At 41.7% G+C, this 16905-nt stretch overlaps 1 protein-coding gene across 1 annotated transcript in view; it reads left to right on the top strand.

Moving 5' to 3' along the window:
• LOC121001798 (cadherin-19-like) overlaps nt 1–16905 on the top strand; it is a 379802-nt gene that overhangs the window by 212980 nt on the left and 149917 nt on the right. The window contains exons 5-6 of the mRNA XM_040433012.1: nt 11455–11619; nt 12809–12996. Coding sequence (XP_040288946.1) covers nt 11455–11619; nt 12809–12996 — 353 coding nt within the window. The remainder of the gene's footprint in view (nt 1–11454; nt 11620–12808; nt 12997–16905) is intronic.

Raw genomic sequence — 16905 nt, 5'->3', positions numbered from 1 at the left:
CCTGCTGTTTTCTCAGGCCCTTTGAGGAGGCCTTGTTATTTGACCGTCGCCAGGACTACGGGATGAACAAGGTCATTCCATTGCTTCATGTCCTGGAACAAATGCTGGTAAATCTGGCTGGTCAGGGGACTGGAGACGTGGCGTGGCGTCTAGATGTCACGGCCACATGAGCCCCGTATGGGCTGAACTGGAGGACATTGGAGCAAAAGCAATATGTATCAGAATGGGTGGTTTTTCTACAGAGATAACAAGAGAGAAGGAGCAGGAGCAGACAGAGGAGCTACAGGGAGATGAGGAAGATGAGGCAGAGGACCCAGACACACAGTGGCAGTATGCAGTGGAGATGGAGGCAGGGAGTCCCTCCGAGTTACTTGCATAAATGGTGACCATTTGACAGAGGGATCACTTCTGGCTCTCCACCTTGTTGGACCCTTGCTACCAGTCCAAAATGGGGGGCTTTTACACCTGCTGAGAGGGAGGACAAACGGAACTACTATAGGGACAACTTATGTAGTCAGTTGGCCACTGCAGTTGATTCTGCCTGTGTGTGTCATTGCCCATCCTCTCGCAGGTCTGACCAGGGGGGCCCTTTGTGCTCACATTCCTCTGCCATAGCTGCTGTGGCAGGGTGGGTGGGTAGGACCAGTTCCAGCTCCATCAGCAGCTACTTGAGTCCAGAGTCACTGATGAGCAGCTTTCTTCACCTTCCTAGAAACTACTCACCAGCAGCAGCAGCATCTAGACCTGGAGCAGGACCTGAACCAGCAGGTGGTGGCATAATTGGACAGGACCCTGCCACCCCACATTGAAGATCCGCTGGACTACTGGGCAGCCAAACTGGATTTGTGGCCGCAACTGGCAGAGTTTGCTCTGGAAAAGCTGTCTTGCCCGGCCAGTAGTGTGGCATCAGGGTGGGTGTTTAGTGCGGCGGTGCGTCTGTTCAACCAAAATATGGAGAGACTGACCTTTTTCAAGATCAATCAGGCATGGATCAGCAAGGATTTCCACCCACAAATGCCTGATGCATCAAACTAGATCAACCATGGTGCCACACCAATACTTTGACAAAAGAGAACGGTTTCTTCTGGCTACCAGCCTCAGCTACTATTCAGATGCTATAACCTGCCTGAATGCAACCATCTGATGAAAAGTGCTCCTGATTTCACTCACCATCTTCAGCTGGCACTGTTATTTCCACCCACCTCCTCACTCTGTCAACAGGTCACTCTGTGGTCTCCTGATGCTGCTGCCACATCCATACTATGTCACAATGCCACTCTGTGGTCTCCTAATGCTGCTGCCACCTCCACACTATGTCACCTTGCCACTCTGTGGTATCCTTATGCTGCTGCCACCTCCACACTATGTCACCTTGCCACTTTGTGGTCTTCTGACGCTGCTGCCACCTACATCCTATGTCACCTTGCCACTCTGTGGTATCCTGATTCTGCTGCCACCTCCACACTATGTCACCTTGCCACTCTGTGGTCTTATGATGCTGCTGGTACCTCAACACTTTGTCACCTTGCCACTCTGTAGCCTCCTGAGGATGCTGCTGCCACCTCCACACTCTATCATTGTGTCACTCTGTGGTCTCCTCATGCTGCTGCTGCCAACTCCACGCTGTCATTGTGCCACCCTGTGGTCTCCTCCTGATACTGCTGCCACCTCCAGACTCTGTCATTGGACAACTATGTTATCTTCTCATGCTGCTTCCACCTCACCACTATGTCATGGACTTCTCATACTGTTCCCACCCTCCCCACTTCATGACTGGGCCACTATTTTATCTTTCGGCCTGGCTGACATCATCATTTATTTGACCATTCTCCTGATCTGTCAGACGGAAGGAAAAATTAGATGCACAACGGATCCTGTCTATGTAACAGCTGTAAGGCCTGCATGGCATGGCCCCTATTTTGCATCAGAATTGACTTATGATTTGATAGCCAAAAGCAAGAGTGGGTACAAAATACAGAAGACATGGAAGTATTCTATTCACGTGTCATTTCTGTTTTGGATCCACTCCTGTTTTTTTCGGCATTAGCAATACTAATGGATTACTGACCAAATGCTGATCGAGTGAATGCGGATGCTCCACAGACAGGATTCGATTTTTGGGGGTTATTGTTCTGATGGATCAGAAGAAGGACAAAATATTCAGTGATATCAACACCAACTTACTGCTGACACCCTCTCCACTCAGTATAAGCATTTAATAGAACAGATTCTGTAGACATCTATATGGAATCAGCTGCCGGTTAGTGATGAGCGGCAGGTACCATATTCGAATTTGCGATATTTAGTCCCACAACATGGACAGTGATATACCAAAGGGGGGTTATTGGCAAAAATTCCCACAAAAAATATGTATTTTAATTAGGGGCCATTTTTATGCATCTTAAAGGGAAACTCTCAAAAATGTGCTCTGCTGGAGCCTAGAAAAATTGTATTTCCTATCGGTTTGATGTATACAAATGTGTAGCACTACATGTTTTTGTATCCTTATCAAAATAGAAGGAGGGGCACTCAACTATCTGAGCACTCTGGACAACAATCACATCTATTTTATCTGTTATTTATTTAATATAGTTAAAATAACAATAGGATGGATATTATATGATGTCAGTGGGACATCACTAAGGTTAGCACCATAAGATCTTCAATATGATATAATGCATAAATAGTACATATAAATATAAACAACTGTCCCAATGGATGTGCAAGCGGATAATGAATAACCCAGTTAGGAGCAGAGTGGACTGTCAGATAGCCCTGTAAAGCAAAGTTCTGTTGGTATCACTTATGACATCGTCAAATCCTCAGCTGATACACTCCCTATTAATGTGGATGTGGAGCGCCGGAAGTGTGGCTTTGTTGGTTCTGACAGCGTTGCTCCCACTGGGCTTGGTGATGGGAGGCCAGGTGCCTTCTTAAGGCAGTCGTCCCTAGGTGAGTGTTGGGCGTACTGCGAATTATGCGTTGACAGCACAGGCTGTAGAAGGCAACACTATTATAAGCAGCTGACACGTTAAAAAAGACCACACTGAAGAGCCATATGCCGGCGTCCTGGGAGCGCAAGATGTGACCGTGCATAGTGGATACATTTGCAGTCTGCTTTTTGCCTCCTGTGCACTGCGAGATCTGCCTGCTTCTCCTCCTTCTCCTACTTATCTGCTGCTCCGTCTCTCCCTCTGAACTCCACTCCTATTTCTCAATTGTGGGCACCCACGTGACGTCCATCGACACGTCATTATCGTCACCTTTACCACCACTGACATTAGGGATCTCGGAGTAGGCAGCAACAGCGGGAACCACCCTTCTTGGTCTGATCTGCGTACTGCCGTCAGACCGCTAGGTGGCGGCCGTTGCTACCTCCTCTTCCTCATCCTATTCCAAGAATGGCTGCGCATCGGTAAGGTCTGGTAATGGATGGGAAAATAATTCCTCTGACTCGAGTGGAGGGGCTATGGTGGTAATGGTGGTGGTGTATTTGGGGGTGTGCATAGCACAGAGTGAGGAGGGTGCAGATACAGAGGATGAGGAGGGTGCCGAAGCGGAAGGCTAAGTGAGCCACTTAACCAACTCTGGTGCGCCCTTTGAAGTTATCGCATGAGCCTTCTACAACTTCCCACTTGGGCTCCGGCCTGGTGCACCTGCCCAACCCCTACTATCCCTGTGGAACTGTCTAACTCTTTCTCTGCCTGTCATTTTCTAAATGACCCTTTGCCTAAGTCCGTAGAGAAGAGCAGTATTTGTGGAAGAACGTATATCACAGCCCTCAATCAGTATTTGGGTGGTAAAAGGTATATAGCAATAGCACCCCTCAATCAGTATTTTGTGTAAGAAGGTATATGGCACCCCTCAATAAGTATTTGGCGTAGACAGGTATATAGCACCCCTCAATAAGTATTTGGTGGAAACAGGTATATGGCACCCCTCAATCAGTATTTTGTGAAAGCAGGTGTATCGCAGCCCTCAATCAGAATTTTGTGGAAGAAGGTATATGGCACCCCTCAATCAGTTAGCGCCCCTCAATTAGTATTTGGTGGAAACAGGTATATAGCACCCCTCAATCAAGATTTTGTGGAAAAAGGTATATAGCACCCCTCAATGAGTATTTGGCAGAAAACGTATATGGCACCCCTCAATCAGTATTTTGTGGAAGCATTTGTATCACAGCCCTCAATCAGTATTTGGTGGAAGAAGGTATATATCAATAGCAACCCTCAATCAGTTTTTAGTGGAAGAAGGTATATGGCACCCCTCAAACAGTATTTGGCTGAAACAGGTATATAGCACCACTCAATCAGTATTTGGCGGAAACAGGTATATAGCACCCCACAATCAGTATTTAGCGGAAACAGGTATATGGCACCATCAATCAGTATTTTGTGGAAGCAGGTGTATCGCAGCCCTCAATCAATATTTTGTGGAAGAAAGTATATAGCAATAGCACCCCTTAATCAGTATTTTGTGGAAGAAGGTATATGGCACCCCTCAATCAGTATAATGGCCGAAACAGGTATATAGCGTCCTTTAATCAGTATTTGGCAGAAACAGGTATATAGCACCCCTCAATCAGTATTTGGCGAAAACAGGTATATGGCACCCCTCAAACAGTATTTGTGGAGGCAGGTGTGTTGCAGCCCTCAATCAGTATTTAATGGAAGAAGGCATATAGCAATAGTACCCCTCAATCAGTATTTTGTGGAAGAAGGTATATAGCCCTCCCTTAATCAGTATTTGGCGGAAAATGGTATATAGCACCCCTCAGTCAGTATTTGGCGGAAACAGGTATATAACACCCCTCAATCTAGATTTTGTGGAAGAAGATATATAGCACCCCTCAATCAGTATTTGGTGGAAGAAGGTATATAGCAATAGCACCCCTCAATCAGTTTTTAGTGGAAGAAGGTATATGGCACCCCTCAATCAGTATTTGGTGTAAACAGGTATATAGCACCCTCAATCAGTATTTTGTGGAAGCAGGTGTATCACAGCTCTCAATCAGTATTTGGTGGAAGAAGGTATATAGCAATAGCACCCCTCAATCAGTATTTGGCGTAAACAGGTATATAGCACCCCTCAATCAGTATTTGTCGGAAAAGGTTATATGGCACGCCTCAATCAGTATTTTGTGGAAGCAGGTGTATTGCAGCCCTCAATCAGTATTTGGTGGAAGAAGGTATATAGCAATAGCACCCCTCAATCAGTTTTAGTGGAAGAAGGTATATGGCACCCCTCAATCAGTATTTGGCGGAAACAGGTATATAGCACCCCTCAATCAGTATTTGGCGGCAACAGGTATATGGCACAGCTCATTAACCTACAAAAAAGGCCAACTGCCAACTAGACAGCTATAATTTACCACTTGAAAACTATGATAGACCAGAACGAACAAGTGGAAATGTTGTATCAAAAAATAAGTTTATTTATAAAATATAAAGAGTGGAGAAGCTACAGGATGATATCCAAAGATACGGAAAAGCACAGGGTAAATGACACCAATCAATCACCAATACTACTGTGAAATATAGCATACAGTAGGATGCAGTCCATGAATCCAAATCAAAGCTCAAGGAGAACCAGGATGGTGGGTGCCACTGTAGGGCTATGCACCCACTGTACAAATGACCATACCTGATAATCCATGGGCTGATTTGCACCTGACACAGTACATAAATACCTAGACTAACCAGTATAGCGGTAGATAATGATGGATACTAAAGATAGAAATAAATATCTCAGTCGAAGAAAGGGGATGGTACCAATATGCACAGAAGAAATATATCTGTATGCGAGACTCACTATGGATACAAGCAAAGGTCCCATGCAAAATGTAATACAGTACTATTGACAGGACGTACCTGAGGACATGGTGATGGATGGAAAGTCAAACCCTGAGCGCGAGACCTCGACGCGCGTTTCACCTCAACGGCTTCGTCGTATTTAGTGGAAGAAGGAATATGGCACCCCTCAATCAGTATTTGGCGGAAACAGGTATATAGCACCCCTCAATCAGTGTTTGGCAAAAACTGGTATATAGCACCCCTCAATCAGTATTTGGCAGAAACAGGTATATAGCACCCCTCAATCAGGATTTTGTGGAAGAAGGTATATCGCAGTACTCAAGCCTTTTTTTGGGGGGGAAACAGGTATATCACACCCGTTGCAATTAGTTACTCCAATAGCATTTGTCCCTCTATCAAGCTGCGATATCGCAGCATAACCGCACACAACTGCTGCACAATACAAATACGCTATAATATAATTTCTATGTTAGAAAGTATATTATAAGTATATCACACCCCTCTGTATCACACCTATACAATTCCTTAAAAGGACTTTTGTGGCCCTATTAGCTAGCATTTGGTGTTCCTAACTGTCCCTGCTCCAAAATGCAACCTCTCCCTACACTGGCAAAACACATAATGTAAAATGGCTGCCAGATCTGGTTCTGTTATAGGGTTATGGGTGTGTCCATGTTCTGAAACGTCTCAATTTGCTGTGCTGTCCCACCTGATGGATGTGTCATGGGTTAAAGTTCGGCGCTATGCAAAAAAATGTGGTGCGTGCGAATATCGCCAGATATTTGCATGTTCGGCGAATCGCGAACCAGCAAAGTTTGCCGGAAAACGACCACTGTGCAAACCCCAAGACCATTTTTAGCTGTCACATGTAGTAGCCACTGTACAGTGAAGATCTGGTTAAGATGCAGCCACAGTGAGGCCACAATGTGTCCAAGAGCCACAGATTTATGTGGATTGCTATTGAATTTTTTTTTTATTCATTGCTATCTTCATCGCGGCCTGCTATTGGCTGCAGCCCCATTAACCGGATGTTTTGATCTGCACCTGAGGGAGATGCAGCAGCGGCCATGCGGGCATCTGAACAAACGCGGGTGCCGGGGAACAAGTTAAGTACAATGTGTGTGAGGGCCCTAGGCATGAGAGGGGGCATTATAGGGGTTGGATAACCCATTATCAGTTTGTCTAAAACCACAAGTCCATTAACATACAGAAACAAGCCTTCCTCGTGGACCTGCAGCTCCTGACCAAATCAAATCCACACAGTCATCCATGGCTCAGCCATGTGACGATCATGCCATATGTGTGACAGTACCGAGTGCTATTAAAAGTACAAATTACAAAACAAAAATTTGCTTACACTTGGCCATGCAGTCAGCTAGTTAATGTTCATTTGCTTATAATTGATCTTCTTATGTGCTTGTACTAGCATAATTATAGTGATTCATGAGACCTATTTAGAGTATTCAAATTTCAAAGACAGCTCTCAAAAGAAAAGTGCTAGATAATGTTTGAGTGTAAAATCAATAAAAGCTGTGCCCTTGTGTTACTTATAAAGGACTCTTTTACAAACGAATTTGGGTTTAAATGTTGATGATCATTCACCATATTAAAATTGAAACTCCCGTCTCAAAAATGCACAGTTTACTTACACAGTGTTCTAAATTGCAATTCATGCATTTAACTGTGTTGAAATCTATTATTTAATTTACACTTTATTTTTTTAAATATTAAGGGCTATTGACACTTTGAGACATTTTTTATTATTCAGTTTTACACATTTTTGTCTACAAATTTATCAATCAGTCTTTATAAAAAAAAAAATGAAATAGGTTTCGTTCTACAGCCTTCACTTTTAGTTTCTTTCTGTTTTACACTGAATCCAACAGAGAGCTCCTGTGATGGCTTGATGTGTAGCTCTTATCTCTAAACTCCTGACAGCTCATAAATGCTTATTTAAGCCAATATATTTTCAATTGTATAATTTAACTACAGTATAATGACTTTATGATCTGTCAGGAGTTCAGAGATAACAACTATACATCAAGCAGCCAGAGCAGCTCTCTGACAGATTCTGTGTAAAAGAGAAAGCAATGGTCTTCAGAAACAATGAAATTGAAGGCTGAAGATCAAAAACATTTGAACAATTTTTATTAAGACCAGAGAAAAAAAAACTGCATAAAATGCAATGATAAAAAAATGCCTTCAATGGTTTTCATTTGCATCAAATCTCTACAAAGTCTTAGTTTCAATCTTGCTTTCGGGATGAGCCTTTCATTCGGTTGCAACTAAAAAGTAATGGTAGATGTGTCCTTGAATATCTTTTCTCTCAGATAAATATAACAAAAAAAACTTTTCAATATTGTATCACGAGATGTGTATGTCATATGTGTCCGAGTATGGCCACTCAGTGGTTGTATTTTTAGCAGGGAAATGTGGTTTTATTAATATCTTCAAATTGTTACACAGTGACTGTCAACCCACTGTGTCACTTAAACAAATTTAGCTTGGGTCAACTCCTAAGTGTGTTATCAAAGTGGTCTGAGGTCAGAGTGGGCAGTTTTGGGTCAATACAGAGATGAGGCAAAGGTCAGGCAGTGAAGGGTCAAATCTAGAAAACAGGCAGAAGTCGGTATACAGGCAAGCAAATGTATAACATGACACCCTTGCAGGACACTAGCAGATTTTAACTTATTGATCAGGCACATTGCCACTGGGGAAGGTGCCTTAAGTATCTCAAGATGGCCATTGGGTACTGAAAATTAGGGTGCACGCGTGCTATGGGCAGAGTGAGAGAGGTCTAGCCAGAAGGTAGGCACAGCCTTTGTGAAGGAACTGTGCTAATGTGTGTCCAGACTTTTCAGAAAGGAGGGGTGACTAGTGATATTCGTTGAATATTCACGAATTCGAATATTCGTTATATTCAACCTTTTTTTTTTACTCGAAAAATCGGCAAGGTAATGATCGTGTAATATGCGAATATTCCGCGATCAATACAGGAGTGGGTCAAAAACTAATATACAGCACTATAGAATATAGTGCTATATATTTGTTTTTTTATAGAATATTTGTCTCTTTTTTTTTTTCCATCTGAAGTCATGATTCCTTCCTGCTTAAGTTACTTAAGCAGGGAGGAATCATGACTTCAGATGGAAAAAAATGCTAAATATTCTAAAAAAAACAAATATATGGAGCAATATAGCTAATATATTGCTATATTCGTTTTTCAGAATATTCGTAAAATATACTAAAACAAGAATATATAGCAATATAGCGAATATTCAGAAAAAAAACAAATATAGAGCAATTCAGCTAATATAGTGCTATAATCTTTTTTTTTAATAGATAAATCTGAACTTCAGATGAGAAAAAAATTACAACTATTAGCTAAATTGCTCTACATTTGTTTTTTCGGATATTCGCTATATTGCAATATATTCTTGTTTTAGAATATTACAAATATTCAAAAAAATGAATATATAGCACTATATTGAATATATTCGTTTTTTAGAATATTTGTCTATTAGTTTTTTAGAATATTTGTCTTTTTTGTTAACGAATATATAGCACTATATTCGAAATATTTGCAAATTCTCGACGTTGCAATATTCAAGATAAAAATTTGCTATTCGAATATTTGCGCGCAACACTAGGGGTGACCTGGAAACTGGTTGGGCTGTGGACTGGAACACTGGAGAGGGTGAGGCAATACCGACATTCTATTGATATAGGGATGAGCCTCCCTAAAATCACACGCAATGCTAGGAAGGCTCCTGTCTCCTGTCCCCCCTGCCATTGGCTGCTCCCCCCAACACCAGATGTTTTTATCTGCGCATGGGGAGAAGAAGCAGCAGCGGCGGTGCAGGGGCCAGGAGAGGCGCAGGGAGCAGGAACCCAGGTAAGTATTTTCCCTGTAAGTGGCCTGGCATATGGGGGGCAGTTATAGGATTGGATAACCCCTTTAATTATTCTACCATCCATATTTCCTAATAACTGTACCTGTACTAGCCGTGTACATAGATATATTAATTATGGTTTTATACACATTTTTTGGAAAACTATTGCTACAGTATTTCACCCAAAGCCAAAAGTGTATTTAGCAGGATGGAGTACAACCTACTTTGAAAACTGCATTGACATCTTCCCATAAATCGATGTGTGTGAAACCACCTAAATTGTATCAGACATAGTTCACAGATATGGTAATTGTACTGAAAGTTAACAACTAAAAAGTAGCCAGCATTCTGTACTGTATATAGATACAGTAAATGTGACGACCTCATGCTCACTGATGATAACACCTGGCCGCTTGTGGGGTGGATTTTTCTTAACTTGCACCAGTTTTATGTTTTTTTTTTTGTCCATTGTTTTGGGGAGACAGTCAGGGACATGAGCTATTGTTTAATGTGTCTTTCCTGTGGCTGGCTTCCACAGCAACTATGCGGTGCCTTTTGGTCTGACTAACAAGCCAGCAGATGAATGGCAAAGGACCTGCTGATGACTTCACCTATGGATCACATAAGCCCCTCTCGTGTTTATTAGGAGCCGTTCAGCCTATCTGGCTGAAGTGGAAAAACTTTGTCATCAGAATGACATTATGCAATTGGATTGAACTGACAACCAATGATGGAACAGCCACGATTATCTCCCACCAATCCTATGGGGGCCAATGCACTGAAATGACGGCTGAGGGAAATAAAAGGATGGCTGCCCCTGTCATTAGTGGCTATTCTACAGGATGTCAGCCTAGGGTCTATGGTTGCAGCTGGTGGACTTCAGAACTGCTCTTCTGCCACAATCACAAATCCTACCATTTAGGTTGGAGAGTCCAGGTTGGGACGATCGGGTCACCTGGCCACAAGCCTCACTGTGCACGACTGGCTTCCTAAGCTTGATGCTACCTCTTCTCAGTGGGTGCCTACCCAAAGCGGAGTGCTACTGACTTGGATAGTTGGTCTTAGATCTCCCCGAAGTTGTGGAGGTTTGATCCCTTGCGAGTCAGCGGAAGGGTGAATCGCTGTCACATGTGCCATCCTGTGTCCTTGCTGGGACTGTACTAAATGCTGCTGACTGTTGGTTATACAAGAAAGTCTTCTGGGAGCATTGTACCCTCACCCTGTGTTGTCTGAGTAGTGTTCCACCTGGTGGTATGAGCGCTGGCCCTGCGCGTTAAAGATAGCCAGACCGGCTGACGAGAGCATCCAGTGACTCTCATGTCTCCACAGTAATGTCAACTACCATAGTACATAAATATAATAGAAATGGCCATGTTTTATGGCTAACACACTGTACAAATAGTTCTATTGAATACTGTACATATATGCAGCCATGGTACCAGTCAAAGTTTATGGATACAATTCAATGAGAACAGTGTGCATTAAACATTATTAATATTGTAGAGTCAACTGTAGAACACAGAATAGCACCACATAATATAAATAGTAACATCGGTTGCAATGCACACATAATAGATCAGCAGGTAATAATGTATATTGCATGCCAACTACACATTACAAAAGCCTGTTGTAGTAAATAAAAAAATCTGATGAAACATTCATGATGATCCTAAAAACTAGATTTTACATTCAGAGATGTTATTTGTTAATATCTTTATACTTATCTTTTTTTTATTTATTTAAATTAGGGATAATTCGAGTCGCTTCACTAATTGACAGAGAAACTAAAGATCAATATCAAGTTATAGTGCAAGCCAAAGATATGATTGGTGATGCAGGGGCACTATCAGCGACGACAACTGTAATAATTAATATACTGGATGTTAATGACAATGCACCAAAATTTCAACAAAGTAAGAAATGTTCTTTATTTTATGTTTATTGCCATGGGATTTTTGAAATTGAAAACCATATCATCTTGAGTAGATCATTGTGAGGCAGGGCACATTCAGATTTCTACATGCAGGTTCGGAAGCTTAAATCAGGAGTGAATTAAAAAAAAGATAGTATACGGGACAGATACAACTTCTCTTTTTTTAGTATATTCCTGGTTTTGGCTTCCAAAACTGAATGCAGAAACCTGATTGTGTACTGTAATATGCCCCGCGTGTATATACCTTAAGGGTACTTTAAAACTAGCGGCAGGACGGATCCGGCAGGAGCTCCGGGGCAGCACGACAGTGCACTGCAAGAGGCCGCCGGACTAAACAGTCGGACATGCAGTACTTTTAGTCCGGCGGCCTCTCGCCGTGCACTGCCGTGCTGCGCCTGAGCTCCGCCCCTGTCCCCATTATAGTCAATGAGGACGGAGGGTGAACAGCCTGTCGTATCCGTCCTGCCGCTAGTGTGAAAGTAGCCTAAGGGTGCCTTCAAACGGGTCAGATTTTGTTGCAGAATTATTTATGTAAAAGATGATGTTTTGGCAGCAAGTACATTAATTTTTGCAGGTCCCATTCATATGAATGGAACTGAATTTCAGTAGCATAAATTACTGCAACAAAACCTGCTACTTTTGAAGATTTAAGACAAATACAATTCCAAATTTTGCAGCAAATTTAAGTGAAAATTATGTTTCAATTTGCATTCTCAACCAATTATTATTAATATATTATTATTATCATCATTTCAACTAAACATCTGGTAAATATTCAAAGGTTTGTTTCTTATGTTAATGATATTACTGTGAAATTATTTTAATTGGGAAACGCTATTAGACCAGCTTTTGTTTCTAGCACAAGTTTATGAAATGAATCTGAAATATCAAGATCAAAAGCAGAATTTGTGCTACCATTTTATTTTTGGCCTCTACAATTTTCTTCAAAATGATCATATTTCTTACTTATCAAATGGTCATGCCTTCATCATGGATAAATTTGGATGAGTATCCAATTTTGGTTGAATATTGTAGAGGGTCATTTGCCAGATTCCATTACCGCTAGCTAGGTGTTATTTCCCTAGGGTATATATTTAAACATACTAAAGATAAAGGCATATTTCACAGATAATCAAACGTGCTTAATTGAAATGCACTCTGTTTTTCAGAGACATACGAGATGTCAATAATCGAATCAGCATCTGTCGGAGAAATAGTTGGAGTGGTTTTGGCTGATGACATTGATATTGGAAAAAATGCGGAAGTGACTTATTCAATAGAACAAAGAGGGGATTATAATATGTTTACTATAAGTACCGATGTTTTGACAAAAGAAGGGATTATTCGACTAAATAAGGTATACAGGCTTTTTGTACTATACTGTGGACTGATTTTCCGGAATGCCCTTAGGATCCTTCTCTAGAAGGCATCTGCTGGAACTGGCAAATTTTATGTGGAAAAGCTGGCACAACCACACATTACAAGAACATCAGTTCATTTGTGTGGAAATGAGTGGCCGCTTCCATTTTCAACATATCAGCTAATTGTTGACACTTCTGAATTGACAAATGGCATGTCCTGAAGGGCCAACTCTTTAAGACTGGGTTCACACATAACTTCTATTGTATATTTGCCAACTTTTTTGGTGTGTGTGGGGATTATGCATTTGTTTCTGAAAAATGTTAACTGATTTGTGGGAATTATCAAATGCAGTACACACATGCATTTTTATGTTTTATTTTTATCTTTATTACTGGTGCTTTAATGTAAATTAATGCCGGCAAGTGATCAGTATTTTTGACCGGAGAGAAAACTGCAGCATGCTGCGGTATTTTCTCAGTCCAAAAAACTTAATAGAGACTGAACTGATGCATCCTGGTGCATCCTGAACGGAATGCTCTCCATTCAAAATGCATTAGGATAAAACTGATCAGTTTTTTTCTGGTATTGAGCTCCTGTGACGGAACTCAATACCGGAAAACAAAAACGCTAGTGTAAAAGTACCCTAAGTCATACATGAAGTTTTAAGGTTTTAGCAACGTTAAAGGGATTTTCCAGGCTCCTGATATTGATGACCTATCATAAAGATAGGTCATTAATATCTGTTTGGTGGGGGTCCGACACCCCACACCCCTACCAATCAGCTGTTCCCTGCAGCCTCAGGCATTGGAACTAGCACTGTGAATGAGAAAGAGAGAAATAGACAGAGAGACAGAGAAAGAGAGAAGGAAGTTAATTTTCATATCTTGCATTTCTGGAAAATAAAAAAAAAACTAATTGGTTTCCTTCCAAAAGGAAAAGAAAGCTAAGCTTGTCTGATGCCACCATATTTAAGCTACGGATGTAGTAGAGTTAACACTCAAACTCTTAACTCAAATTTCTTAAAGAGGACCTTTCATGGCTCCAGAGATTATGAAATAACTAGCAGGTTATGTAGGGCAAAGTGCAGGGATGTAATATCGCTTAATAGTTTGTCTGGGTGCCACTCCGTTCGCCCGCTGTGCCCCCCTGTTCACTTTTCCCGTCTGGTATGCTAATGAATATAAAAAAAAAAATCACCTTCTCCCTGGCTGTTCACCTTCATTGAATGTGCCAAATTGCGGGGGAAACCCATATTCCCAAAAGACTGTGACTTACCAGTGGACCCCTGTCTACGATTGTTTATGGCAAAGTCTGCCGAAGAAAAAAACGAGGGCCATTCCTCCCAGTTCTCAAAGACAAAACATCTTAAGTAAGTCTCTAGACTCGAAATAGTGAGCTCCATCTGTACATTCGTCTGAGGATGAAAAGCAGAAGAAAAAGACAGTTGCACCCCTAGCCGAGTACAGAACGCCTTCCAGAATCTGGACACAAACCAAATACCACAATCCGAGACCACATCAGAGGGAATGCCATGAAGTTTCGCAATGTTGTCAACAAACACTTGCACAAGTGTTTTAGCATTAGGTAGGCCAGGCAATGCTGTAAAGTGCACAATTTTAGTAAAACAATCAGAATAACTGTCTGGATTCGTCCCCAGATATAAACACAGGAGTATCTTCACCCAAAGTGTCAGAGGAAGATGATACGTTATGTGATAGTATGTCCTGAGAGTGGGGGCCCCTAGATCTCTCTCTCAGGCATCTATCAATGCGTACTGCAAGAGACATAGTAGCTTCCAGAGACTCAGGAGTCTCATGAAAGGCCAAAGCGTTCTTCCGCCTCTCTGATAATCCGTAACAAAACTGACTATAGATTGTTCCACTCAGTATCCCTAGCCCATCTCCTAAACTCAGAGCAATAGATCTCAGCAGAACTCTCTCCCTGATGAAGGCCACATAGCTTGGTTCCTTGCCAGGGAGGTCCGATCCGGGTCATCATAGAGGAGACCCAGAGCTTTGAAAAATTCATCCACCGACCGGAGAAACTGTGATCTGATCGGCAGAGAAAAAACCTATGACTGAGCGTCCCCCTTAAGCAGCAAAATAATCGCACCATCTCTTTAATTCTTATCTCCAGATGAGTGTTGATGTAGCCTAAAATACAATTTGAACGCTTCCATAAACAAAATGAAATTATCACTTCCCCCAGAGTATCTGTCCGAGAGGGCAACTTTAGGCTCGAGACAGGCCTGGTAACCATCATCACCACCACTAGGACCAGCAGCCTGTGGTCTCTGGATCTGCGAGATGGTCGTGCGGAGGTCAGCTACCTCCAAAGACAGCCCCTGCAGCTGTCCTGCCAGTGCAGCAATACGATCCATGGCTGTACTGAAACAAGCAAAAATGACGGTTTTGGCGGTTTATAATGTCACACTCGTGTGTGGGAGGAAAACACCACACCGAGCATAGGATGGAAAGGGGATACCGGAATAAGGCCTGGAAAGTAGGGAAGAAAGATAGACACCTCCTAGAGAAAACCCTAACTCCAGTCCTGACAGACTACCAGTATGAACAGACCCCAAAGGTAGGAAAGTTCATACACCGGATACCTAGAATCCTATCTCACCCTATAGGACCCTGGAACTAATGTCAGGACTTAGTCTACCTGTTCCTCCATAGGGAAAGATGAACAGGAGTCTCCTTTAGGCCTATTTACAAACAACAGGGAAAGGCAGCACACACACACACATATATATATATATATATATAAAAAACAAAAGGGAACGGAAACCCTTATCTTCAATGAAGCTTTGGAAGCACCAGGAACTCAGCCGAGAACCAAATACAAGCTAACCACAAGTCCAATAGTAGCTATAAACTGCAAAGCATAGTGGGAGAAACAACAATAAATAGAGAAGGTTAAATGACCACAATAGCCACACCTGAGGAAAGAAGGTGTGGCAAGCACCAGAAACAAGACAGACATAATTTGATCCAAAAGGAAAACATGTCAGATCAAACCACATGTTGCCAGTCTCTTATTTAGTGAATTGGATACAAAACGAAATTCACTCATCTTTAGTCCCAGCTCATAGTGATTTCATGTGAAATGTCAGTATACCCTCAAAATTAACAGAGAGAAAAGTTGTAAAATATCAACCATCTCCAGGTCTCAACTGCTGCCTCATCTGTATGCCTATTAGGACACACCTTTTTAAAGTTCTTGCATGGGACAAAAAAGGAAAAATAAAAAAAAGTAAAAAGTAAAGACAAAAGTAAAATATATATATATTTTTTAAAACAAAATACACACAAAATAAACACATTTTACAAATAAATGTAAAAATAAATCATATATTTACATACCCATATGTGTAGCAACCTATATTTTAATACAATATATAAACTTAGTTTAAAAAGACATAAATTAAATGCTAAAATATATACCCTAAAAGGTAAAGAAAAAAAAATTTGAAATGAAAATTGCCCCACTTAAAAAAGACCCACCAATTGTAATGCAAGGCACCAACAAACAGACCAGTGATGAAAGCAAAAAGGTGTTTATTCACCAGAAACATAAACGTCCAGGACACTTGCTGGTAACAAGGAATAATAACAAAAACCAGGCAAGGAGATTCCAGGAAAAGTCCCAACCAGTGCTGAATGATGCTGTGCACTTGGCAGTCGAGTCACTCCAGATCTTGGGTCCGCTGCAAAGGACAAAGTTCCTGGCAGTCTTCAGTCACTAGCAGTTGTGACCTATACCTGGTTGAGGGAAAATAACAGTGGGCACTGATCACCCTGAGAGACCTCCTTTTAAATGCCTGCTGACCAATCCCAGGGTGCCAAGTGTCCACTACCATAGGTGAACAAATTGCCCTGCACCTGAGTACATGGCCTAAGGC

Source organism: Bufo bufo, chromosome 5, assembly GCF_905171765.1.
Source record: "Bufo bufo chromosome 5, aBufBuf1.1, whole genome shotgun sequence".
NCBI lineage: Eukaryota > Metazoa > Chordata > Amphibia > Anura > Bufonidae > Bufo > Bufo bufo.
Note: the sequence above shows the minus strand (reverse complement) of the source record. Positions and strands in the feature narration are given on the sequence as shown.